At 57.5% G+C, this 26621-nt stretch overlaps 1 protein-coding gene across 1 annotated transcript; it reads right to left on the bottom strand.

Moving 5' to 3' along the window:
* Positions 1-227: 227 nt before the first annotated feature.
* RND2 (Rho family GTPase 2) lies at positions 228-25979 on the bottom strand. The gene is made up of 5 exons (XM_080369547.1): positions 21718-25979; positions 21548-21635; positions 7274-7383; positions 2587-2721; positions 228-1704 (listed from the first exon to the last, which is right to left on the bottom strand). Exons 1-5 carry the CDS (start codon positions 21817-21819, stop codon positions 1456-1458), a joined length of 684 nt encoding a protein of 227 aa, XP_080225673.1. The 5' UTR covers positions 21820-25979; the 3' UTR covers positions 228-1455.
* Between the last annotated feature and the right edge of the window lie 642 nt (positions 25980-26621).

The raw sequence follows: 26621 nt of genomic DNA, 5'->3' as shown, positions 1-26621 counted from the left end.
CCACAGCATTTAAAGATTCAGGGTGGAGTGAGAGGTTATTCAAGGCAGGTGCTTCAGCTCCAAACTGACTAGATGCAGCTAAGGCCCCTGTATTTTTCACTGAAGTGTCTGTGTGAGTGCATTTCAAGAGCTAGAGAGATACATTAGACACAAACAGAAGTCAGGCACTAAGACATCTTGAGAGGATGCCTGGTTTGACGATTAAAAACGAACAGAGCCAAGCACTATGCATTTTCCAACGCTGTTTATTTGTTTTCTGGAGCCCACCGACACAGCTGGATCTGGCAATGGAGCAGCTTCTTTTTTCTTTAAAGTGTCTATGCGACATTAAGTCAAGGCTAACACTGTAGTCAAAGGCATTTAGAGAGGGCAGCAGCAGAAGCAATGAGAGGTGTTGGGAGGAGGCTGTACAGCAGGGCAGGAGGGGCAGGGAGCACCTTCCCTCCCACTGCCGCAGCGGGGACAGGGTGCAGAAACGCCTATCATCTTTTTGGTTATCTGTACCAGACAAACACAGCACCATGCAACACAATCTGCAGCTGGAAATGAATGGGTGGAGAGCAGGATGCGGAGCGGTATTGCAGGCTGCTTTGTCAGAAGCTGTGTGCCTGTGGCAGGGAGCAGTCGGATGAGTAACCAGGCTGTCAGCGGCTGGGACACAAGCTCCCGAGTGGCATTTGCTTGCTGAGGGGAACCACAGTTCTCAGGATGCATCGACTGGGATAGATAGACCTCTCCCTTGGAGCCAGATCCACACTGCTGCATTTCAAATGGAGTTCAAGTACCTAAAATACCGTGTAAAGAGCCACCTATCTATTTTCTTCCCAAAAGGTGGACTACTGTGGTGTCTCATCAGGCTAAGGTTCCTTCCCAGAGTGCCTTTGCTCCCAGCTCTGGCCCAGACCTGCACCTTCCATGGTGACTTGCTGTCCAGCCTAGCTGAAGGCAGCACCACCTCAAAGCATCACTCCTCTTCTAAAGGAAGATTGGAAGAATACCTTCTCCCGGTCACACTCTGCTGCTAGCAATCCCACCCGCCTCCCACCCTGCAGGCCAGGTCCCACACAGCCCCCCGCCCCACGCTGTGCGTGCTGTGTAGCTGCACACAGGCGCAGAGGCTGGGCTGCAGGTTCAGGAGGGTGGCACACACACACACAGGATCGCTCCCTTTTACATTGTTTCACCCAGCCACAGACCTTCCAGCACCTGAATACTCCTCTGCCAAGTGGTTCCATCACCCCAAGCAATCCGCACAGCAGCAGCCAACCCAGAAGTCTCCACGGTGGGGGGTGACACGAGCACCCCGGGTTGCAGCTGGGACCTTTGCTCAGCCCTAGAGCCTGAGAGAAAGGCTTTGGCAAGGCGGGCTGGCTCCCGCAGCCAGCACCATGCCCTGTCTCAGCCAGTTACTGTACAAAATGGACAAACACACACACGTTATTTACAGCCTGGTTTTCACATGATGGAGCAGCTCTTGGCTCGGTCTTTCCTGATCTCTGTGTCGTTCAGTAAGTCCGTCCTGCCAGGCATCTGTGATGCCCGCTTCAGTCCCCGTTTGGAGTTGCTGCGCTTCAAGTTCTTGTGCACCCTGTTGACCGAGGCAAGCGTGGTCACATGAAACACATCCCGAACGCTGTTCTCCGAGACCTTGGAGGAGCACTCTGCATAGGCCACTGCCCCGATCTGCCGTGCCAGCGCGCTGCCCTGTGGTCCAGAGAGAGCGGGAGGAAGAAGGAAGAAGGTTAAGCCACCAGCACTCTGCAAGGAGCATCCTTTCACATCGCCGGCAGCCCTGGCTGCGCTGGCAGCCCCACCGGAGCGCCGGGGCACAGGCGAGAGCGGCTCTCCCACAACGTTCACTCATCACCCATTCACTTGGTGCGAAACCACCAGACGTGAGGGTCTCTCCCGAGCAGACAGTGCTACCGGGTGCTGGACCCTGCATCAACTGCAGGTTCTCACTAACGTGATGCCCCCCCGCTGCAGCTGAGGACAACCCCTCTCAGCGGGACAGTCACCTGGGACCTGCTCTGCTCAACGTGGCACCAGGCACAGAGCAACCCAGGGCACGGCCACCCCTGCACCGCACCAAAACTGGGGTCCCCCGGCCAGCCTGGGGACTCCACTGGGTCCACTGGCAGCTGCAGCCCCCCAGACCCCCCCGGCTGTGGCCAGCACCCCTCCAGCAGTGCTGCCCCGACACTGAACCCAAGCAGGAGAGTCACTTGGAGCAGAAAGAGCTGCACTGAACTAGGAGCTGCAGAAGCACAACACTCCCCTTTCGCCAGTTCAACTTGTCAAATCAGGCATCTTCACCACCTCTGCGGACAAACTTTTCAGCTCCTCACCAGGAGACTGTTCAGCAGAGCATCAGGAACAAGTCAAGGTCTGCCAGAGCTGGGGCAAAGAGCGCCGTAAGCATGAGCAGCTCAGCATCCATGAGGCAGGATCAAACCAGCTTCAGACCGAGACCTGGGCACAGCGGGTCGTTCGCTGCTGAGCTTCCTCGGACCAGTAGCTCCTACAGAAAAGCCCCCTCCCCGCCTCCCCTCCCTGAGCCCTAGGGGGATGGCTGCTGAAACACACCTGCTCGTGCGTCACGGGGATGAGGCGCTGCTTGGAAAGCTCCCGGAGCGTGTTTAGGTCTGTCCGCATGTCCAGCTTGCAGCCGACCAGCACAATCTTCGCGTTGGGGCAGAACTCCTGAGTTTCCCCTTGCCACTGCGGAGGAGACAGGAGGGAGAAGGTGCTCAGGGGCTGCCGGTGTACAAGACGCTTCAAGAGGTCCAGTGGCACCTCCACGTCAAGTTCGTTTTGGCAGCAGGCAGCCTGCGAAAGGGGCAGGTTGGAGCGACAAAGGCAATCACAGGGTCTCAGCTCATTGCTCGCAGCCCCTTTCCAGCCAAGACCCCCCAGCCTTGGGGGGAGGACAGGCCAGCAGAGTCGTGCCATCAGCTCCTCCCGGACACCATCGCCCAGCCAAACACTCCATGACTCCCTGCCACGGCAGAGCCCACCGGTCTGATCCACAGCTTCTCCTGCTCCCACCAGCCAGCGGCACTTCCCACTCCCACGGAGGAACGGCAGCCACGGCAGCCCGGGGTCCCTGCGCCTGCTGACCACCACCACGGGCTGCCAAGCCGCCCTGTCCTGGCTCATCTCTGCACAGGACCTGGAACTGGACCAGTCAGGCTACCCAGACTGCTACTGGTGCCGCTCCAGCACCACTTGTAGGTCTCTTGCCTCGGACCTGGGCTGGTGCCGCCGCGAGAGGGGATGGGGCATGGGCAACGGTGGGCACCATGGTGAGGGGGGGCTGTCGGGGGGGACGCAGGCTGGGAGCAGCTCTGGAGGCTGTGCTGGAGATGAGGCCAGCCAGCTTTCAGTGTTCTGCATGTAACACGAAGCTCTCATGGGATGGGGTTTGGAAAGCAGCCCCCCGAGGGCCAGACCGCACGCGCTCGGGTGCGTGTGGCTTTTCCAAACGGGGGTCGCAGCTGCTCCGAGACTGATGAACTCATCAGGGCACGTGAATGACTGCCACAGGCAAGGATGGGAATGGTCAGCGTGCCTCTCTGATAACTTCATGCTCGTTTGGGCCAGATATGCCCTGCAAACCTCTCAAATCAAAGCTGCAGCCCCCTGCGCTGGGCCACAGGAGACCACTCGTGGGCACGGCTGTGGAAAAATAACCACCCCACAGCCCAGCACACAGAGCTGGGGCTCCAAAGGTCCCCCTTGCTGGTCCTCCCAAAGTCACCCTTGCTGGTCCTCCAAAGGTCACCCTTGCTGGTCCTCCCAAAGGTCCCCCTTGCTGGTCCTCCCAAAGGTCCCCCTTGCTGGTCCTCCCAAAGTCACCCTTGCTGGTCCTCCCAAAGTCACCCTTGCTGGTCCTCCAAAGGTCCCCCTTGCTGGTCCTCCCAAAGGTCCCCCTTGCTGGTCCTCCCAAAGTCACCCTTGCTGGTCCTCCCAAAGTCACCCTTGCTGGTCCTCCAAAGGCCACCCTTGCTGTCCTCCAAAGGTCACCCTTGCTGGTCCTCCAAAGGTCACCCTTGCTGGTCCTCCCAAAGTCACCCTTGCTGGTCCTCCAAAGGTCACCCTTGCTGGTCCTCCAAAGGTCACCCTTGCTGGTCCTCCCAAAGTCACCCTTGCTGGTCCTCCAAAGGCCACCCTTGCTGGTCCTCCAAAGGCCACCCTTGCTGGTCCTCCAAAGGTCCCCCTTGCTGGTCCTCCCAAAGGTCCCCCTTGCTGGTCCTCCAAAGGTCACCCTTGCTGGTCCTCCAAAGGTCCCCCTTGCTGCCCCTTCTGAACCACAGGCGGCAGGGAGCTCTTTGCAAATCACACTCATTATTTGCTTATTATTGGGAGCCACCTGTTAAAGACTTTTAAGATATTCAGAGCGCAGCTACAGCCAGGGAAATAAAGAACTGAAGCAATGGAAGAAGGCCAGGGCAAACATCCACTTCCTTCATACTAACAATCCCTTTCAGAGCTCCAAAAATTAATGCCCAAAGCGCAGCTAATTGTCTGCAGCAGTAAATAAAACCATCACCTGTGACCTCCCCCTGGGGAGACCTGTACAACCCCATCAGCACATCAACACCCTGGTTACTGATCTGGTGTTTCTGAAGCAGGAGGCAGACAATAAAGAGATTACCCCTGGCTAAAGATGTCACTTGGAATTAGCAATTTCCTTCTGCGCTAACTGGCGGCTAGGCATGTGCCTTAGGCAATTAGAAGGGCAAAGAAAACCAAGCCCACAACCCAGTGTCCATAGCCTGGTGGAGAAAGGGAGCACCAAGAACGCCCCAAGTTTCATTCAACCGATATCAGACCGAAGCACTGCAAAACAGGGAAAAATCTTATTTTCCATCAGGAGATGGGCTCAAGTATCTTCACCATGAACCTCCTCCCCTGCTGCCAGCGACATCTGTCCACCAGGACTCACAGACATGCCCAGCACCCAGGGCTGCACAGCTACTGGGAGATGCTGGTGTCACAGCTGCAACGCACCCACAAAAGGAGGATGATGCTGTTCTTTTCGAGCAAGAATTCAAGCACCCTAATTTACCTGAAGGATGAAAATCCTCAAAGGGATTGAGCTATCAGGTTTGTTCTTGCCAGGCAGAGGTCAGGGCTGCCTGGAATGACACAGGGCTCCCCGATCCGTGGGAGAGGTGCCACCCTCTTCCCACACGACTGACACCTTAGGGAGCCCAAGATTTGCTGCGCTATCGAGACCTGTCAGAGTGAAGGCACTACCCCACGAAAACCTGCTTTGTACAAAATGAAGAGCTGCTTGTTCGCATTCTCTCAGCTGGCTCCTTCCCTTCATCTGTAAAGGCAGCCCAGACATCAGAAGGGCAGCGATAATGAAGATTTCCTCTGCTGAATTAGCATTTCTGCTGCTTCCTTCTTCGCCTGATATCAAGACCCAAAACCCATTTCAACTTCACGGCGTCTCAGGAATTTTCCTCACCTCCATAGGCTGCACGCCTGCACCAAAGGAAACAAGGCATCTACTCAGAGGGACTTAAAAAATCCCCTGTGATTTAGGGTTTATTTTAAGTCACCGTATCAAAAAGACATTGCCTAACAGTACTCAAAGCATCCGTGAGGCTGCACAGGGGAGACCGTGCACGGAGTGAGCAAGTGTGGGCTCCCATGAAGAGCGCACAGAGAGACACAAATAAATCCCAACCCCAGCTAATTATTGACGGGTTTGCATCTCATTAAGGTATAAGTGATTTGCTTGCATTACTATTCTGCTGACTTCCAAGCCGAGCAGTGAATTCTTTCAGCCCAGATGAAACACGCCTCCCTCCACCCAGCACACTTGGTACCCAGGACCTGCTCTGGAAACAAACACTAAGCCATTGACCGAGTTATCTGAAGGGTCTTTGTCCCCTCACCAGGACACTTCTGAGACACAGACCTACTTCTCAGCCCTCCCAGCAGCTGAGTAAGAGGCACTTGCTTCAGCACAACATTTGGCAAAATGCGGAGAGGCCAAGAGGGCAGCCAGTACAATGGGACTTGTTCAGCATGGCCAGTCCAGCCCCAGCAGCCTGGGGCTCGCTGGGGAGAACAGCTACAGGAATCACTATTCCGTAGCGCTTTTCACGCCTCGGTGTCTCCGACAGCTTCGCAAACAAGATGCCAGCCAAGGCTGGCCTCTGGGACAGGATGCAGCCGCCAGTGAGCTTTGCTGTGAGAGCTTGCTGAAACCACATCTCCCTGAATTCCATGGAAGGAAGCAGGGCACGGCCAGAAACGAGGGATATGAGTGACCAGGAGGCTATTTACCCTCTCCCCTGAGCAGCACCCTGAGTTGCTGGACTTCATCCCATCTCAGAGGAAAGCCTCGCATGGGAACCTCTCCCCAGGGGCCACCCACTGCCCCAGAGCATGGCAAGCAGGGACGGGCCGCGGTGCTCCGCAGTGGGTCCCCAGCCTGGTGGGGCTCTCTGAGACCTGCCAGCTAGAAACACCCGCTTTGCTGAAAGACACTAAGGAAAATTATTATTCTAATAAATAATATTTTCTTATATTCTAATAAATACAAATATATATAAAAATAATATTCTAATAAATAATATTAGCTTGGCTGCTAATGCAGAGCATGGCCGGTCAGCTCTGCCAGGGCAGGCAGTGTTCAGGGTCCTGCATGCTCTCCACTTCAGTGGCATTGTGCCGTCTCATTTTATTCATTCATAGGCTTGAAATCCAGTGCCACAGCTCATTATTCTTGTCGTCGAGCTACAGAGAGCTGATTGCTGTCTTTCCTACTGTGCAGATGTGACAGCCAAAAAACCGAGCTCTCTACTTGCATAGAAACAGGCACCAGGAGCCACTTCTCAACTGCTGCAAGCGACCCATCGCACGCTGACTGGTGGCTCTGCCAACAGGAGATGCCCACCACTTCCCAAGGTCCATGGAAAACGGAGAAAACACCCTACGCTTCTCCCTGTCCCCACATTTGTATGTGTGCGCACACGCAGACCCCACGCACACGCCAGCTACCGTGAGCAACACCATTCCCCGGGCTCCTTCCAGATGGAAAGAGCTTGCTTTCTGCACAGCCTGCGTGGGGAGCAGCAGCAGCCACCCATCCTCATCCCAGCGTGCTGGAAGCCAAGGCTTGGCCCCAGGGTCAGAGCTTTTAGCCCTGATGACAGCCTCTGGGAGCAGGGACCGCAGCAGGGACCGCAGGGTGCTCCCCGCGCCGCTGCAGAGCTGTCTCGCCAGCCGGGGGGGCACGCCAGGCACTCACCTTCTTGAGCACACTGTCCAGCGTCTCCGGGCGGCTGATGTCGAAGCAGATGAGCACAGCGTCCGAGTCCGGGTAGGCCAAGGGACGGACATTATCGTAATACGCCGAGCCTGCAGAGAGGAGCGGGAGGAGAGCGGTGAGCAGCAAGTCTCACCCCACTGACTGCTCATTACCCAAACGGGCAGGCAGGACCCCCAGCCCCCCCTGCCTGGCACAGAGCTCTCCAGTTCCAGTAAGAACTGGAGGTGTTGCCACATGATGCAAACAACCGCTCTGTCGGAGGTGAAGGATGCTGACTCAAGCTTCTGACCAGGAACCAGAAGTTTGATTTCAGCAGTTTGGATTGCAGAGGGATCGGTCCCTTTGTTTAGGTGTGGCAGACAAGAGGGTTTGTCCTTGTGCCCTTACATCTATCCCTTTGCAGAGTGGAAATAAATGCAAGTTTTGCATCCCTAGGGAGCAGCCGGCAAGTCAAGAGGCGGCAGAGCTGCGCTGCCAGGGCAGGCTGGCTCTGCAGGAGAGGGTGCCTGGAAGGGCTGTGGCACTGCGGAGCATCACATCCCTGTCCCCACCACTTGCTATGCAACCTGTGCCTTGCCATGCGGTCGCTGCACCGCTCACGGTGGAAAGGTGTGGCTGAGAAAACGCAGGGAACGCCGCTGCTGATTTTTCTGCTCCCTTGCTATCTTTATACAGGAGAGCTCACTCACGCAGCTTGTGAGAATTTCAGATAGCTAAAAGAATTGGTTTCGCTCAGGATTCGTGCAGGAAAAAAAGACAGTCAGATTCTTTTTGGTACCTAAAAGATGCGACGGGATTTGGTGAACAAGCTGTAAAGGGGAGGGGATGAGTCTGTATTCTGCAGGATTTCTCAGTGAGCAGGCAGAGAGCCCAGCCTGACTCCTGCACAGCTCCTGCCGCACACACACGCGTGCGCACATGCACACACACACACACCCCCTTCGATACGAATTTCAGGCATTAAAGTCATTGTCCCACACTGCTTTTATCCGAAGCGTGTCCTGCGTGCCACTGTGGATGCCTCAGCCACCAGTAACGGCGCGATCAGCTCACGGCTGCTTAAAACCAGCGTTTCGGTTTTATGTTTGGCTTTACGATGGCTTAAACTTCCTGGAGGGATGAGAAGCAGATGTTTATTTATGAAAAGGGGAAGCAGAGACACCAGAGTCCTTGTTGAATCTGCCTCCTCGGGGAGCGGATCACCCACCCCGAGGCCGGGAAACCGGATGCGCTTCCTGCATCCCCCAGGACCCCCGGACCCCACACTTTCCCACCCTGGGAGGAGGGTGCAGCACCCAGCCCGGCTGTCAGGTGGCTCCTTGATGGAGTTCAGCACCTGATGAATTATGGATGATGGGGGCTTATGCTTCCGGGAGGATGGGAATCTGCCCGGGATAAGTGTGAGAGGAGAATAGGATGATTCTCCACATGGGCTCCGACCCTGGCTCTTGTCTGCCCCAGGGCTCAGGACTGATGTACAGCGGAGCGGGGGGCACAGCTCCACATCCAGGGGCTTTGCAAACACCCCAGATCCCTCTGCAAGAGTCAGACCTGGCTGTGACCGCTCCTGCCTCTGCCCGGAGCCTGCACGGGGCAGGCTGAGATGTGTCTTCCCAAACCTACCCAGCTCCAGAGGCTGCCCACCCACCCTGCCCTCAACACCCACCCACAGCGAGACACCACCAGCAGCTCCAACTGGGACCTCCACGGCACAGAGCTCCGGGCATGCTCTGGCTGGGGCAGGCACCTGGGCATTCAACAGCAAAATTCACAGAAAAATGGGCTACAGGTGTCCTACAGCCACGCTGCTGCCAGCCTGCAGGAGCAAAGGCACCCCCCACACCCCCCGCTCCTCTCGGAAGCCGCAGCCTGGGTCTCCATCCCTGCAAAGTCACCGGGAAGAGCAGCAGATGGGATCCAGCCCAGAAGAAACAGACCCTGGTCTCTGCAGAGCCCAACCCGGCTCCTAGAAGGAAAGTCACGTTGCCGGCATGGAAAGGAGCCAGTCCCTGCGGTGCCTTGGCCAGCCCCGGGGACAGGGATGCAGGTTGGCACGCCGGGCACCACGGCAGCCCCGCATCCCAAGCGCGGGAGATTTCTGACCTCGCTTCAGGCTCAAGCTGCTTCAGTTCACAACCAGCAGAGCCAGCAGACCTGGCCCCAGTGACGTGCTCCCGCCACGCAGCAAGGTGACCCAGTCCCCAGTAAGGATGGGGTCACCTTCCGAGGCAGCACCAAGCCACCAGTCTCGTGCCTGATGTGGTTTTACTGGGTGGGATGTGAGATCCAGCATCGATCCACAGGCTTGGGTTTGCTGGGTCCTTCATCCCATCCATGCCCTCTCCCCCATCTCCCCCATCGTGTGACGGTGTCTGCCTCCAGACAGGCGCCCCCAGCACTCCGGAGGAAAGCTCCCTCCATTCCCACACACATCCTCTCGCTGCAGCTCCTCAGCTTTACATAAACACTGCAGATAAATCTGCCCCCTCCCAGCCCAGGAATGCTCCTTTTGTAGAGGTGGTTTTGGCTCCATTGAGCACAGACATTGCCACAGCAAACTGTATCATAGCAACCTTCTGCTCCTCTCAGCAGCCAGCCAGCTCCTCGGTGGAGAGCATCCAGCGCCGGAGAGCATCCAGCGCCAGTGCAGAACGAAGCGTGACCCCTCGGTTATCCCACAGAACCAGCACCATTCCCACCCCCATGCCAGGAATTGTGCTCCCACCACCTGGGACCACAGGAGGGAAGGCCCCTGTGCTGGCGGGAGGAGCTGAGGGAAGGGATGCACTAGGTCAAGAACCTGATTTTCTTCATGAGATCAAAATCACCTTTGTATTCATTAACTTTCTGCTCCAACTCCGAAGGGCAGGAGCAGCCCCTGGCACCTTCAGCTCACCAGCTGCTCCGGCAGCAGGTAACAGCCAGTGCTCACAGCCTCTGCCCCACCACAGGAGACCGATGGAGACCAATGGCCAGGGCTGCCCAGCAGATCAGGGGAGCTGCTGCCCTCCAAACTTGGGTAACCTCCAGCTTTCTTTGGAGATGTCTCTATTGAATCAGGAGACTCTGTTTGGGGGATTATTCTTCCAGTTTTTGCATCTATTACTTTTTCACGGAGTATGACAATTAAAAAAAAAAAAATCCTAACACAAAAGCCTCAGTTCCCTCCAATCCAGCTCTTCAGTTTTATTGATTCTGAGCACTCGACACCTTTCAGATACCCCAGCAAGACACCCCAGAGACCCACAGTCTGGCACTTCTGAACACACACACATGCCCAGGGCTCATGTGTCTGCAGCTCCAGCCTTTACTGCATGAGTCATTCTCCCACTTGGCACCCAGGTTTGCAAGAAACAGGACCTATGTGCATCTGTTCGTGGTTAAAGAGAGAAAATTGGAGGAAGCCAAAAACCAGCTTAAAAATAAAATCCACACAGTTGCTGTCTGAAATTCAGGGGTGGATGCAGCCGTGAGTAGCTCCTCTTATTAGCTGGCAGCCCCCCGAAATGCATGGCACTGTGACTCAGAGATGCTGCTCTCAGGGGCAGGGGACCAAAACGTGCCGTTTCATCTACACCAACGTAGCCTTAATCTTCATTTGTTCCTTATTAGCTGTTCTGAGAGATAATGAGCCTCCTCACCCGGACATCCTCCATCCCACAATAGCACATTACAAACCAGGAAAGCAAACAGGCTTGCAGAGCCGCGATCTGCTCTGCAAGGGGCTCCCGCAACCCCAGCCAGCTCTGGTTTGAAACAGAGACCAGCACTGCCAAGACCTAAATTTTTCAGCATCGCACTTGTCTCGGAGGGCTCACTGTAAACTCTCCCCACCGTGCCAGCAACGCTGCGGCACATGCTGCTTGCCACAGGGACAGCCAAGAACATCCTTCACAGAATGAAGCAGAAATTCATCCCAGCTTTCTGGAGCGCTGCATCAACAAGCCCCGAGCGCTTGGGGGTCACCTCCCCGCACGGCGGTGCCAGACAAGCAGTGGCTTTGGAGAAGATGGCATCTTTGCTAGACAAATCCCACGGCCGGTTCAGCCGAGCCTTTGTCCGGAGGACAAAGCCGCCAAAGCAGGACCAAGGTGCAGCTGCCTCAGCATCCTCTCCCCGCGCACGGCCAGAAGCCCGTACCACCTCTCAGCCAGCATCCATCAGACGCAGGGAGACCATCCCCTCCACTGCCACGGCTCCAAACCACCCTCCGTCGAGCCCCAACCGGCCACCTCTCGTGTTTCCCAGGACGGGGGCTCAAACCCCCCGAGCCGCCGCGTACCAGCACCCGTGCTCAGCGCTGCCTGCGGCTACGCCGGGCTTCCCGCAGCTGAACTCTCAGCTCCAAGCGGCCTTTTGCTGCAGAGAAATTTATCCGAACGGCTGCTCACTAGAGGCAAAGGCTCTGCGTGCCGAGGCACGGCGCTGAGCCCCCCTGCCCCCCCCCCCCACACACACACACCTGGGGTAGGGGCTCCTCGATGCGGCTGCACAGGGGTCCGGCGTGGGAGCGGGAGGCACACGCTCCATCACTGCACCAGACCTGGTTCACATCGCATCAGGTGCCAGGGAACGGCACGGCTTTGATGATTAGGCATTCCTCCGCCAGGGCAGATAATGAAGAAGGTGTTTAATAATATATTTTATTTATATCACACCTTTAAGACTGCAAACGAACTGTCTGTACAAGTCACAGACGTGCTGGGCAGGGAACAACCCACCCAGCTGCTCCAGGATCGGATGGCAGCGGTGCGGGAAGAAGGGGGCTGCAAGGGGCTGTGCCAGCTGGGTGCCCCCAACCCCTGCCCCCCACCCCTCACCCAGAGAGGCTGAGCTGAGGGGCGGGGGGGTGTCTGAGGCTCTGGAGGGGCTCTCCCCAGGCAGGCAGGCATTTGCATGAGAAAGGCACACGTCCCCTGCTAGAGCCTGGCTATTGTCAGGGAGCACATACAAGCCTGGATTGAAAACCTGGCCCTGAATGAAAGGCCAGAAGTGGCAGCTGTCCCAGACACCCCAGTACAGAGGCGAGGCCAGTCCCCATGGTGAGCCCACAAAAATCTCCGCTGGTTTTCCGAGACATCCAGGATGCTCCAGAGCTGCCATTTCCTCTGCAGATGCAACAAGAGGGCACAGAGTCACCCGAAAATATTTCCCGCTGCTAGAAAAAAAGGGGAAATCAGCCCGGAGAAACAATGGCAGGGTTTACAGCGGAGGATGAGGAGGAATTCAGCCCCAGGGAACACTGGAGAGCAGCAGTTAAACAACCCCAAAGGTCATGCCCACTCCCCTTATCCTGGCTGCAGACAGACGAGGGAAGAAATTTTTCTTCCCTGGCCCCTTCACTGAGCTCAGCTCCACTGTCCCACAGCCCAGCCAGCACGGGTGGGAACGGGCAGGTCACAGACCCGGCACAGGACCCCCCCAGCCGGGCACACAACGGGCTCAGGTGTCCCTTTGCAAGGATGAAGCCACCGGTGCCAACACGCCACTCGTGCCTATCGCCGTGCCCACTGCCACCAGCCCCCGCGTGGCACAAGCCCCAGCCACAGTCCTGCAGCTCCTGTGGCCGCATCCTGCCTACAAGATCCCCCAGGACACCTCCTCCTGCGAGGCACCTCACTGGAGCCAGGGAGGTGGGATCCCCAGAGCCCAGGAACCGGCATCTCCACGCCAAGGGACTTCTCAGAGACCACCCCTCACTTAGGGGGAACCATAAGCACGGCCAACTGCAGACACGGGTGCTTGCCTTCAAGATTTTAGTTGCCCTTACAAAGGCAAAAAGTGATGTTTGAAGAGCAGTAGGTCGGTGTGCCCAGCATGTGATGGACCAGAATATGCAAATGCCCTCCTCATTCCCTGTGTCATTAAGGCTGATGAGCTTTACAGACAGGGGACCAGGAAACCAGCCATTGCAGCCTCCCAGACTGCAAGAGCCGCACATCAGGGAGACGATGATCTGAACCACCACAAGTTCAGAGACCGACTTCATCCTCCCAGCGTGAAATCAGACCCTCTCTCCTGAAAGAAAAAATCAGAGGAGTTTTTTGTTTGAAGATTGATAACGTGCAGCAATATCCCTGAGCACCCTGCAGGTCCCCGCTCAGCCAGGGGTCAGAGACAGGTTAAGGATCCCTGACCCTGCCCAGCTCGTTATTGTCTGGAAGGGGAGGATGATGCAGATCCCACTGATATAAAAAAACATGTTTCTGACACTGATACAGTGCTCATTAATTAGAGTCCAGCCCAGAAAAGCGCCAAGTGGCAGAGACAAGAATTAAAACCCTGGTGACAGACTGGGGGACACCGGTAACGACGGGCTCTGGCAGCACCACGGTCCAAAGCCCAGACCCAGTTCCAAGGTCACAATTATGAAAGAAGCAGTAATTAGTGACATTAAAGATTAAAGTGAGTGGCACTAAGAGCAAAGCAGATCTGGCAAAATAAGAGTCAAATGGAGCCACCATCGTGCCAAGCTCCACTCTGCAGCAAAGCCCTGGGCATGTGACATGCCGGGCTGATAAATGCACGCTGCCACCCCTGCCAGCACCCAGGTGCCCTGCGCCGCTCGGGGTGCCCTGGCTCTGCCCACAGCAGCCCCACAGCCAGGCAAAGGCGGCGACAGCTTCTCTCCAAGAGGCCATCCCCATCACGCCATCCCCATCACAGCCCACAGGGCAGAGCTTTCACCACTGCATCCCCGGCGCCTTCCCACCGAAAGCCCCCCAGCAGCAGGCTTTACTGGGGAAGGAGCCCCCGCCAGCCTTGCAGGCACAGCCTCAGGAAGGGTTTACCCAAGCGATGGTCACACATTTGTCCGAAATCAGGGTATGACAGAGCCCCACAATGGGGAGGGCTCCAACCCGATGGCCAGCAAGGTCAGGGTCGGAGGGCTGTCATGACATGACACAAAGCCCTGGTGCCAGAGAGAAAGTGGGGAAGACAAGGAGAGACGAGGCATCCCACCGAAGCTGGAGGGAGACAGAAAGCAGCTGAGGGAACTGCCCCTAGCCCAGCCCTCCAAAGGACACCAGGCACAGTACGGCCATCGGTCCTCCGGCTTTTGCAAGCTCCTCTGATGGCTGGACCATGACGTTTCTCTTGTGCAACACCGCTGCAAACCCCTGAAGTGCAGAAAAGGAGGAAACCATTCCATGACATGGAACAAGCAACCGTCTACAAAGTGCCTAACTGAAACAAGAGCTAATCCGCTTGGACAATTAACCTCTGCTCCTAGTTCTTACGATGCACGTAAAAAAATGAGTAAAATACTAAACAGCCCAGCTGGCATACCTTCAGGATGGGCATGATCAGGATGAAGGGAATGGTATTTGCACAGGCTGAGGTGGCATTTCTGGGCCCCTCTCCAGATCTGATTACTGGAAACCTGTCACTCGGGAGGAGGCTGTTCTGCTGGATTTACCAGCAGAGGAATCCTCAGCTCAGGCAGGCACAGGGTGCTTCTGCCTCATCCAGGTCCTGTGCCCTCTCTCACCTACGCAGCTCACAGGGATCCAGAGGAGTCTGCTCAGGTGCAAACCTCGCTCTGGCAGTCGGGAGGAAGCTCTGGAAGCTCCTTGTAGAAATCCCTGCTGGCATCTCTGGGGGAGCATCACCGAGTGCCTGGGGTGGGAGGGCTGGGGTTGCAGAGCAGCCCGAGGAGCTCATCCAGGCTTCTCATAATCACGCTGGAAACCATCCCTCTGGCAGCTGACAGCGGAGACAAATGGAAGCTCGAGGTCCTTTCCTGGCACTCTTGCCACATCACGAGGGCAGCGGGCATTGCTGCCTGTTACCCCTCCTGGGGGGTACAACAAGGACGAGGAGTGGCAGCAGATTCCCAGAGCACAGCCCGCGCACGCCCCAGCTTTGGGAAAGGCGTCCGAGGGCTGAGCACACACCATTATCTTTCTGCAATGTTGCACATTTCAGGTTTGCTGTGCATAAGCAGCAGAGCCGTCCCCGAGGGCTCAGCTACCAGATAAGGTTTCTCCCCACAGGGAAGGCTGTGCCTGTACGCTCGTGAAGTTTAATCGAGTGAAGATTTAATCTTCAGAATCTGGGGCAAAAGGAAAGCTGCATCCGTGTCCTTGCTGCACACACGGGGTCTGGGGGGCACATCGGCCGGCTCCTTCAGAGCTCCCCCTCCCACACAGCCCCCTGCCACCACCCCACCCCCCCCGTCAGCCGAGCCTGGGCACACCAGCACCGTTCGGTGGGGCAGGGGGAGCATCCTTGGCAGGGTGCTGGGCGAGGACCATTAGAAAAGCAAAGGATGGGGCATGACTGCCCTGCTCCAGGGAGTGTCTGCAGGTCTGTTGATGTGACCGCCCCGATAAGGAGCTTCCACTTGCCCTAACCAGGCAAAAAAATCAGTATTAAAGTGGCACTGGGAGGTGGGTGCCACAGAGGCCAGACTGACAGCAGGAGGAGGGAGAGCGGAGCGGTGCTGTCCTTGCCACAGGAGAGAGCAGATCACCCCCATCCTGTGGGAAAGGGGTCTGCATCAGAGCCAGGAACAAACCCACCCCAAGGAAAGCCCTTCCTTGCCCACGAGGTCACAGCAGCCCACAGGGTTGGCTGGTTGTCGCCAACGGCCCCATTCCTCAGCACCCCTGTGACACCCAGGACACCCCCAGCCCCCCAGAGGCTGACCCTCCTGGATCGCAGGGGAGAAAGGATGGATGCTGCCCTTGCTGCAGGGAGGTGCAGGAGGAGCAACCTCCATCCCTCAGCCACACAGCGTTGCAGCACCCCCACACCATGCCCAGCCCAGCAAGACAATCCTCCCGGGGACTGTCATGTCATGTCATGTCACGTCTTCTCAGGTCCATCCTCCACCCACCACTCCAGCATAAGCGTTTCTGCTGCTGTTTCTGCTGCAACTCTTTCAACTTCTGTCTGACTGGTTACTGACCTGCCTGAGAATGTGACCCAGCTGCACATATTTTTAGGCTTAACTACGTATTTGTGCTGAGGCAGAACACAAGTATGCTGGTTTCAGGCTCCCAGCCTCAACAGGGAGCATGGGAGGAGCTATTTTGGTACGGAAAGGGCAGCTCCACATTTTTCCTTTTGCTTCAGAGTGCAAGTGGCATTGAACTCCTCCCAAGACAGAACTTGCTCTTGCACTTTGGAAGAGGCAGCCATGGCAATCCTGGAGCCGCATGCTGGGAATCCACGGACAAGCCTCAGCATCCATGGAGATGCCATCGCTTAACTCGGCCCCTTTCAGCTCTCTAATCTCATCAACATTCCTCGGAAGTTCCCCTAAAGAAGGATCTGTTATCGCAGCCTGTACGTTCCCACACAGGCCATACCAAGGCAGACTGTTTGCCGAGTACAGGCGAAGAGGGAGGCGGAGGGGGATTTGCAACTCACAGCGTTATTCTTGTCTTGAACGCGCATCTGCTTAAGAGACAGGAGCCCCGGCGAAGGGCTGGCAGCAACTCCCTTGTTGTGAGCTGCAGCACAGAGCGGGGCACAGTGGCACTGCTGAACCTGTGGCACTGGTCTTTGCAACGTCGTGGGATGTCGTAGACACTGGGGGTCTCAGCAGCAGTGCATCCCACCAGTCCACAAAGGACAGAAAAGTCTTCTCCAGCAGCTTTCCAAGAAGACAGGGATCCTGTGCAAGGCACAATGCCAGGCCTGGGTCTCCCCCATGGCCACCGGCACAGATGCCCCTACCAGGCAGCTCCACTCTGAGCTGGGATCTGCATCAGCAAAAGATGCACCGAGCAGATAAATGAATGGTCTCAGGTCACATCACTGCTCTGCCTGCCTGCACTTGGAGGCCACAGACACAGAGGGCAGGCAGAGCCTCCTGGCATAAAGGGGTGTGAGCCAAAAGCAAAGCAGTGAGCCCAGGCTGCCATGCACAGCACAGCTTCCTCCCCATTATTACTGGCAACAAAACCAAAAAAACGCCTCGGTACAGGGCAAAGCCCCAGACGTGCCAGCATCGACGCCGCAGCACCTGGCCTTGCCAAGGCAGCAGCGTGGCCTGAGCCCGTCTCTTGCCCTGCTGGACCCGGCTCTGCGGGGCCGCCGGCACGAGCGTGGCATTGGGCCAGTCCAGAGATGCAGGCAGTGGGTCCGCTGGCCATGCCCGGGTCACCGTGGGGATGCACCGAGAGCCCGTCCCTGGGGAGGCTGGCCGGCGCTGAGCGCCCTCGGCACCGGAGACCTGCTGAGCACCACAGCAGCCTCCAAGAGCAGGGCAGAGCCACAGACACTCCCTGATCCCACATCCCACAGGGAATGCAAGTATCGCATCGCTGGTGAAAACCTCCCTGCCCCGGTTCGCAGCCAGCGGGAACTGCGCTCCCCTTCGCACCTCTGAAGAATGGAAATGAAACTCAACTCCTCATCACAAAGCACTGCTAGTGATCCCAAAGCCACCCGCCCCTCCTCCACCTGGCCACAAGGAAGAAACCTCTTCCCCGACGGGTCTGGGGCACCGGCACTGCAGGTCCGGGAGGCACCCAGCCCTCCGGGAACAGCACTCCCAAGCCACCAGGCATCCCGTCGAACAGGAGTTTCCCCCCCACCCCAAGGGACCGGCGCCATGCAGAGGAGTTGTTTCTGTGCCAAACACTTTCGGCCAACAGGCAACAAAGAATTTGCCAGAACGGGAGCAGGAAGAGCAGCAAAGCACCGACTGTGTCCTCCGTAAGGCTCATGAGCAGAGGTGCCAGGGCATGGCAGCTCCCCAGAGCCAGATCCCTGCCCACCCTGTCCAGCAGGCTGGCTCCACAGCCCTTCCCTCGCACACACAGGGGTCCAAACTGCTTTTTAAGCAGCACATAGCACCGGCTCTCAGGGAGGATGGGAGGGATGGGACATCCCTGCTGTGCTGTAAAATGGCACCCGAAGCAATTTCACTCCCACAGAGAGCCCTGAGGTGGGACCAGCTTAAACAGAAACAAACATGAGATGCAACCAGCACCTGCAGCTGATGGACAAGGGGTCAAGCTCAGACTTGGTTCACTGTTCTCCCTGGTGATGGTGCAGGGTCCTTGCATTTGCCCTGTCTGAGCAGCTCAGATTTTCATCCTCGTGAAGGATCCTCAGTGCTGGAAACTCTCCAGAGTCACCCTCCCGCCTCAGGAAAAGTAATCAATAGACAAAGGGTTAAAAGACATTTCAAGGAAATCGGAGGTCCCAATACAATTTGGGAGCCATTCAGTTCTCCATCATTTCTGTCCACCCTACGGCAATATTCTTCTAACTAGATTTACTGCCTGCCTGCCAGCTGCTAATGTCATAGCCTGCATTTGCCACTTAGCAGGAGGGGCAATACTACAAGCCCCCAGGGAGCAGACAATGTCCCAGTTTGTACAGGGATTATCAGTGGGATTTCTGGGCGGCCAGGTAGGCTGTGGCCACGCTTGGTCACAATAAAGGGAATTTTGCAGGCAGATTGCTCTTGCCCCGACACCCGTTGCTGGCTGATGCTCAGCTCACCCTGCACAGCTTCCAGAGTCTCCGACCACTGTCACGACTATCTACGGGACAGGGGGGTAAAAAAAAAAAAAAAAAAAAAAAAAATCAATAGTCAGCTCCTCTGTCCCTCTGTCCAGGTCTCTCTTCTGATTTCTGAAGGAGATCATCAGTTCCAATTACTTACCTAAGAGATGGTGAGTGTTTAAAGTCTAAAGGGTGATCTTGACAGGGTGATGGGAGCAGTTTCCCAGCACCTCCCTTCCCGCTCTTGCTGGGATGGAATTTATCATGAACAATAAGCCCCTGCATGCAAAGCGGCTTGAAAGAGACAGGAGGAAGCACAGAGACAAGGGAAAGTGCATCCCAGTGCCCGTCATTCTGCATGAGGAGGGCAACCAGTTACTCTCAACCTCTCCAGCTCAGCTGGTTCAATTCACTATTGTGCAAAATTTCTTTTCCCAAAGCTCCTGTTTACAAGTGTCTCCGAAAGGTACTGGAAATTCAACAGCAGCTTGCAGTCCACAGCTAAAAATATCAGCGTGATTACTAGGGACAATTGCTGTGCATTGCTTTGCAGGACTGTTTATTGAAGAACTAGCTCCTGTGTATTTCAAATCAAAGCTGCAACAGAAGGGAATTTATCCAGAAAACTATCTAGCAAACTTCATCTACAAAGCTGTTAAAAAAGGTGTTACATTTTTCATAAGGAGAAAGGAGAATCAAAGTTCATTTCCTCTTGGCTATGGAGATAAACATTAGACAAACTTGTATCTTTTGTTGAAAAGGGTAAAAATGAATGCGACAGCACAAGATGCAGGTATCAGATACACAGCTTTATATCATGTCCTTTTCTTTTAACGTTCCCTAAGATCGAAGGCAAACATTCTGGAGAATTCCTAAAAAGCAAACAACGCACCAAACACGCTGCCGCACGCTCAGGTGGGGAAGTTTTTCACGCCAAACACAGACACTCGGAGCAAAGCCACCCAGTGCCTAACAAAGACACCCCAGCCGGCCCCTTTCGCAGGCTGTGGAGCCCAGGGCTGGGGAGCCCCCGCAGCCACGGGGTGATCCCAGCTGGGGGTGTACGCACGAGCACACCCAGGTGATACGGGGGGTCAGCCACCCCTCGCTCCCGGCGCACCCCGATCCCGACTCACCCCATCCGAGCAGCTCCAGGGAACCCTCGGCAGGGAAGGCCCCCAGCTCAACCAGGATGGCTTCGCTGTCACCATCCATGCCCGAGGGACCTCACGCAGACACGCCAGCCCAGCACCATCCAGCCACCATGCAAGGACTCCCACACAGCTCCCCATCACACGTGGAGAGCCGATGCTTCACCTGCGGCTCCAGCAGCCCCGAGAGCCAGCATCCCTGCGGCTCGGGCAAAGCTAAAGATCCCTTTTTGTCTAGAGGAATAAAAGCCAGCGAAAGCAAGGCCTCCCGGTCAGGAAGCTCCAGAACAGAGTCAACAAACGCATTTTACATGTTAGAGTGAGTCCAACGCTCAGCAAAGCCACCACCCCAGGTAGAGCAGTGCTGATCCTACGGCTGTAATTTGATGGATGCAAAATTACAGCAAAGAATTGGACTGTACAAATGCCAAGAAAGTCCTAGGTCACGTTTTCATTTACTATTGCTCTCAGACACTGAGAGAACTTCACCGGTCACAAAGACACCCGAAATTACAGGGAAAGGGCATCAGCAAGCCCGTGATGTGCACCCACCATCCCAGCACAGCGTTCAGCCGCACGGTGCGTGCGCCGCAGTCCAAGCAGGCTGGCAGAGGGAGATGACGAGGCGCACGCCAACGGCGCTGGGTGCCGGTGCTTTACCAGCTCTGCACCGAGCACCGCACCGGCCACTCAGGCCTCCGCAGAAGGACAGCGCGAAGGGTGGGGAAGGGTCTCGGTGGGCTGAGGCAGAACCACAGCCGAGGGCACAAACGGGGCAAACACGAACCAAAAGGAAAAGCCCCCAGGAGCCCCCGACGCGCCGTGCGTCCCACGCTGTGTCCCCCTGTCCCACGGGGCGTCCCCCTGTCCCACGCTGTGTCCCCCACCGAGGCGCGTCAGTGCCACCCGCCGCCCCCGCACCTCCCAGGGTTGCGGCGCTCCTGGGACACGGAGCCGGTACCCCCGGGCAGCGCGGAGCCGGGGCCGCACCGCGGGCACAGGGACCGGGCACCGGCACCCCCCCCCGGAGCGGCACCAGGCACACACCACCGGGCACACACCGCGCTCCCCCCCAGAGCGGCACCGGGCAGCCCCCCCCCCCCCTCCCGGGGCGGCACCGGGCACACACCGCCGGGCACCCCCCGGACCCGCACCGGGCACATACCGCCACCTCCCTTCCCCCCAGAGCGGCACCGGGCACACACCGCCGGATCTCCCCCGCACCGGACCCGCACCAGGCACGCACCGCACAGCTCCCCCCGTCCCGGAGCGGCACCCTCCTCCCCGGACCTGCACCGAGCACACACCCCGGGCGCCCCCACCCCGGACCCACACCGCACCGGGCACACACCGCCGGGTCTCCCCCCCCCCCCCCCGGACCCCACCGGGCACACACCGCCGGGCGCCCCCACCCCGGACCCGCACCGGGCACCAGGCACACACCGCCGGTCGCCCCCCCCCCCCCCCCCGGGACCCTCACCGGGGCTGCCCGCGGCCGGGGCGAGTTCAGCGGCCGTTGGATCGCGGGGCGCAGCCGCAGCCCCAACCCGGGGTCTCCGCGCAGGGGGGAACACCCCGGCCGCGGAGAGCAGCCCGACCCCCCGATCCCCCCCCCCCGGGGGGGGCAGCCCACCTGAGGTATCCCACATGTTGAGCTCGGTGCGCTGCTTGTCGATCTCGAAGCTGGCCGTGTAGTTCTCGAAGACGGTGGGCACGTAGCTCTGGGGGGACGGAGGGGAGAGCAGAGGTGAGCCCAGGCCGCCCCCCGGGCCGCGCCCGCCCGCCCGCCGCCCGCCGCCGCACCTCGGGGTAGCAGTCCTTGGCGAAGACGTGCAGCAGCGCCGTCTTGCCGCACTGCGTGTCCCCCACCACCACGATCTTGCAGCGCGCCAGGTGCCCCTCCATGGTGCGGGGCCGCGCCGCCCGCGCCGCCGCTTTACCGGGACGGCCCCGGCCTGGCCGCGCCCCCGGCCCCGACGGCACCAACCAGGCGCGGAGAGGAGCCGGCGCTGGGCAGGGCCGCGCCGCCACGGCCGCCCCCGGCCGCCTCCCGCCGGCCTCGGCCCCGGGAGCCGCTCCCCCCCCTCCGCCCCCTCGGGCGGCCTCCCCCGGCGGCACTGCGGCCGCCCCCCGCCCGCCCGGGCACGGCCCCGCCGCGGGCTGCCGCCGCCCCCGCCCGGCGCATCCCGGAGGAAAGGGGGGTGGGCTGGGTCCGGAGGGGGGGCGGCCGGAGCCCCCCAACACCGCGCTGCCTGGGAGGGCGCCCCCTCCCACCGGACCGGCCGACGGGGGCACGGGGCTCGCTCCCCGAGGGGCTGGGCAGGAGCGGCAGCTGCGCCGGTTCTGAAAATCTCGGCCCTCCGGTGCCCGGGACCAAGCGAGGGCGGGGGGGCGAGGGGGGGCTGCTGGCCCCCCTTGCCCGCCGCGCAGCCCCCCCACACCGGGCAGCGGGTTCTGCTGCCTCCCCCCGCAGCAGGGACAGCGCAGCGGTGCCTTTAATTAGCAGAATCGGTGAATAGGGAAAGGCTCCGCTAATATTTCACTGGCCACACTGCAGAGATTTACCGTAATGGTAAACTTTCATCTGCCAGAGACAAGCTGTCTGTCACAAACCGCAGTACAAACAGAGACAATGAGACAAAGCCAGCCTGAAGAAGTGGAAATTAAAATGTTTTGGCGCTGAAACCAGATTTATTAATGGACTGAGGGGGCAGCTTGTTTTTGCTGAAGTCACAGTCAGTTTTCCTCTGTAAATATTGCTGCTGTGTGTGAAATCAGGATGAGTAAGGAACAGAGGTACGGTGCAAGGTGGGGTGCCGTGTGGGCACGTGGTGGATGTGGGTGCTGCACTGCCTTCGGCCCAGCACCGGTAAGGACGTGGCAGCCTCCGTGGGTGGCACGTGCTTTGGAGAGCTGGCTGTGCGCCCCATCCCGTGGTCACCGGCCACACAGGTCCCCTGTCTTGGGATGCACCCCCAGGGTGTGGGCCCACTGCAGGTGGGGCTGAAAGGTGCATCCTGAGCTGGTCCAAGGAAAATTCAGGTCCCCGCTCATCTTCTCATCCCAGGGCCCTAGGAGCTGAGGGAATGTCCTGGAATTGCGGTAGCCCAGCTCATGTCCTCACCTGGCCTGACTCCTGCATCGTATGGGCCGGGAAACTGTTGTCAGTCAATTCCTGCTCTGTAGCTTGGCGCTGTGTGTTGCTGCAGCATCCCGGTGCCTCCCGGTGTCGCCCGAAGCGATGTGATGAGTAGCTGTCACACGCTTCTTTCCTCCCACCCTCCCCGGCGAAAGGAGCCTGTGCACCACTGTCTCGTGGTTTGTAAGCCCTGTGGGTTTTTTTCTGGCCACCCGATGTGCGTGCGTGTCGCTCAGCTTTTATGTGAAGGAACAGAAAGAAAAGTTCCTCGGGCTTGCAAAAGTTCCTCAGGCTTGCAAAAATTCCTCGAGCTTGCACATGCGGCTGAGGAAGCGCTGGGTGGCCATAGGTGTCACCCTGAGCAAGCTGTCCCCCTGGCCAATGCTCTTTCTTCTGGAAGCTTCTCACTGTGTTTCTCAACAAGGAATTATTTTATTTGCTTCCAGAAATAAAAAAACAAACAACGAAACAAAACAACAACCCAGCAGATTATTGTGACCCTGCTTCAGAGGAAGCAGGAAACTTTCTGGAGGGAATATTCAAGACCTTTGCAAACCTGCCAGCCACACTGGACCCCCCCGGGGGGTGTGGGGGGGGTGGGTGTGAAGCAGCTGAGTGCCTTTTGCTCAGAGCCACTTGGGGCACTGTCACTGCTAAGCCTTGTGTCCCATTTGGTGCAATGCACCTTTTGGCAGGCAACACTTGCAAAATGTATTAGGCAACCTCCAGTCACGGTGTAAATTTGCAGTGCAGGATGCAGAGAGAGACATGCTGTGACTGTCACCACGGATGGTGAGGCGACAGATGGCTCCCACACATTTGCTCCTGAAAATGCTTCTCTGGCGGCTAGATCCTCCCTTGCCGATCCTCAGGGGTTTCAATTGCTGTTATGAATGAACTTGATGGTGGTACATTTGCGTTATTTCCTGCCCAAAGGAACTAGAAGGCATCCCCAGGACCTGTACTAGGGAAATGGACTGGGAGAAACCAACCATTGCTGAAGGACCCACAGCCCGGGGCTGACCTGGAGCCTGTGACATCTTGTTCTTGTGCCTGCACGGAGCCTCGGCGTCTGGTCCCCTACAGCCAGTCTGGACCTAATTATAGACGTGATGAAGAAGGTGAACGTAACGAGCGAGGAATCTCGAGTGCTCTGTTGTATGGCCGTGACCCCTGCAAGGTGCACACATAGACCTAGTGAGAGGTGCCTGAGTGTCACCCCTGAGGACACAGACAGAGCTCGTGCTTGTCACATTATGCATTGACACGTCCTCTGGATATTTACGGTGCATGCATTGCTGGCTTCGTACCTGTCTTTTCTGTGCCATTTGTCCCAGTCTGCAGCATCTTATTTCCACTGGTAAGCCTCTAAACGGGGACAGCAACAAGGGACGCCCTTTAATTTCTCACCAGGTCTAGCCTCAAGTGTCTTTTTGGACTTGTCAAACATGTGAAAGAGCTAGAAACTTGCCAGGTAAAACTGTGGAGTATTGCGAACTGTTAACATTCAGCAGTTAAATCATTCAGCCCTGAATGGTGCGTTATTTGACAGTTTCTCCTAAAAGATGAAGGGGTGGAAAAGCGGTAGAGTTTGAACACATGCAGCAAAAAGATACAAATCAACAACAATTAGGAAGGTTAAAAGAAAGAGAAAAAAAAAAAATCCCAGCCAAATCCCCTTTCATGTGTCCAGCCTGTTTACATTCTGTGCTAGAATAACACTGATTTGACTCACTGCTGGCATTAATGAAGTTTGCACCTCTGGGTGAGCAATTTAATTTATCTCAGCAAGCCAAAGCTCATTATAACAGTCCATAAATGCTATCAGATGAAAGCAGCATCCTTCAGCAATCTCGGGGATTAAAGCAAGGAGGCATTCAACTGACAAGGCTGGAAAGACTGCAGTCAGAGCATGTGTGGTACAGGCTGAGGAGGCACAATACCTCAATTACTGCCGCAGATTTGTGTCGAGAAAGTGGTCGGGAGCCTCTGCAGCACTGCTCTGGAGGGGAGCAGCTCCCCTTCCCTGCCTCCCACCCTCAGGACAACTCTCCTTGGGATTCCCCAGGCCCAGCGGCAGCTGGAAAGGCACACGGGGGTCTGGGGGACTCCACAGGTTGGCTGCAGATGGTGGCTCTCCTGCAGGGACCAGGGGGCTCCTCGGAGGGGCAGGGGCTCGCAGCACCCAAGGCACACAAAGAGGGTCAGGGTGGGAGGAGGAAAATGGCTGATTCTCCCATTCTGACCCTTGAGGTGTGGAAACCTCCTTGACCCACACATCCTCTCCCACACCGGATTTGACTACTCAAAAATTGCTTCTCCCACTACCGTGCTGGCTTCCGCTTCGCCTGGCGTGGGGTGGAGGCAGGGCAGCACAAAGCTGCGCCCATCCCATCCCTTCTGAAGGGGCCAGGGATCCAGCTGGGTGCACAGCATCAGCTCCGGGTGCACAGCACCAGCTGGTGGGGTGATGCTGCCAGCCCAGCTGGATGCTGGTGGCAGAGGTGCTGGGGGAAATGGTTTCTCCAGCAGCAGGAGAGATCTCCATCACTTTCGTGTCTGAAAGCACGCATCAAAATGAAGCATTTTCAGTTTCACAATTCTTTTTGATGTGGAGAGCAGGGGGAAGGGATGGAATGAAGAGAAATGAACCCTCAGAACTGCAGTTTCTTTTCCATTTAGTTTCAAACATGAATTGCCTATCCCGAACACAAATTGGGGGAAAATGGTTTTCTTTATAAAATCATCCTTTGAGCAGGCCCAAGACGGGGAGGCAGCATCCTACAGGCTGTGTGTGCTTGGCTGGGTCAGGTCCCTGCCCCACATCCAGCGCAGTGCAAAGGTCCCTGCTGCCATCTGAGGGGCAGGGCTTCACCCGGGCGCTGCTCCAGCCGGGCTGGGGGCAGGGGGGTCTCAGGGCTGCGGGCGGGGGGGGGTGTCTCAGGGCTGCAGGCAAGAGGGGTCTCAGGGCTGGGGGTGGAGGAATCTCAGGGCTGGGGGCAGGGGGGTCTCAGGGCTGGGGGGAGGGGGGGTGTCTCAGGGCTGCGGGCAAGAGGGGTCTCAGGGCTGGGAGTGGAGGAATCTCAGGGCTGGGGGCACGGGGGTCTCAGGGCTGGGGGGAGCGGGGGTCTCAGGGTTGGGGGCAGCTGGGGGTCTCGGGCTCTGCCGCCCCACTGCTGCACCCTGCTGTGTTTCAGTTCTGCACTTGCTTTTCCTTGCAGAGCAGCTTGCATGCCGGGGGGGAGCAGCGGGCGCTGCAGGTGCAGCAGTGCAGGCACTTGCCAGGAGCCGCGGCCCTCGAGCAGCAGCGGAGTTTTCAGTGGTGCAGAGAAAACCATCTCCCATTGCAACCCACGCACCACGCTCCCCAGGCGTGGGTTACCCAGGCCCTTGAAAGCTGCAGTGAGCACACTGAGGGGAAGTCTGTGCATTTTCAGCGAGGTACTGACCAAACGATCAGCTTCTGATGGGTGCGCAGCGTGCGGATGTGTTAAGCCTGTAATTCTGGGACAATAATTGTCAGTAAATTATTGATGCTGTGGTGGCAGGTTGAAGTTAAGGAGAAGGA

This window comes from Falco punctatus, assembly GCF_963210335.1.
Source record: "Falco punctatus genome assembly, chromosome: 19".
NCBI classification, from domain to species: Eukaryota; Metazoa; Chordata; class Aves; order Falconiformes; family Falconidae; genus Falco; species Falco punctatus.
This window is presented reverse-complemented; position numbering and strand designations above follow the sequence as displayed.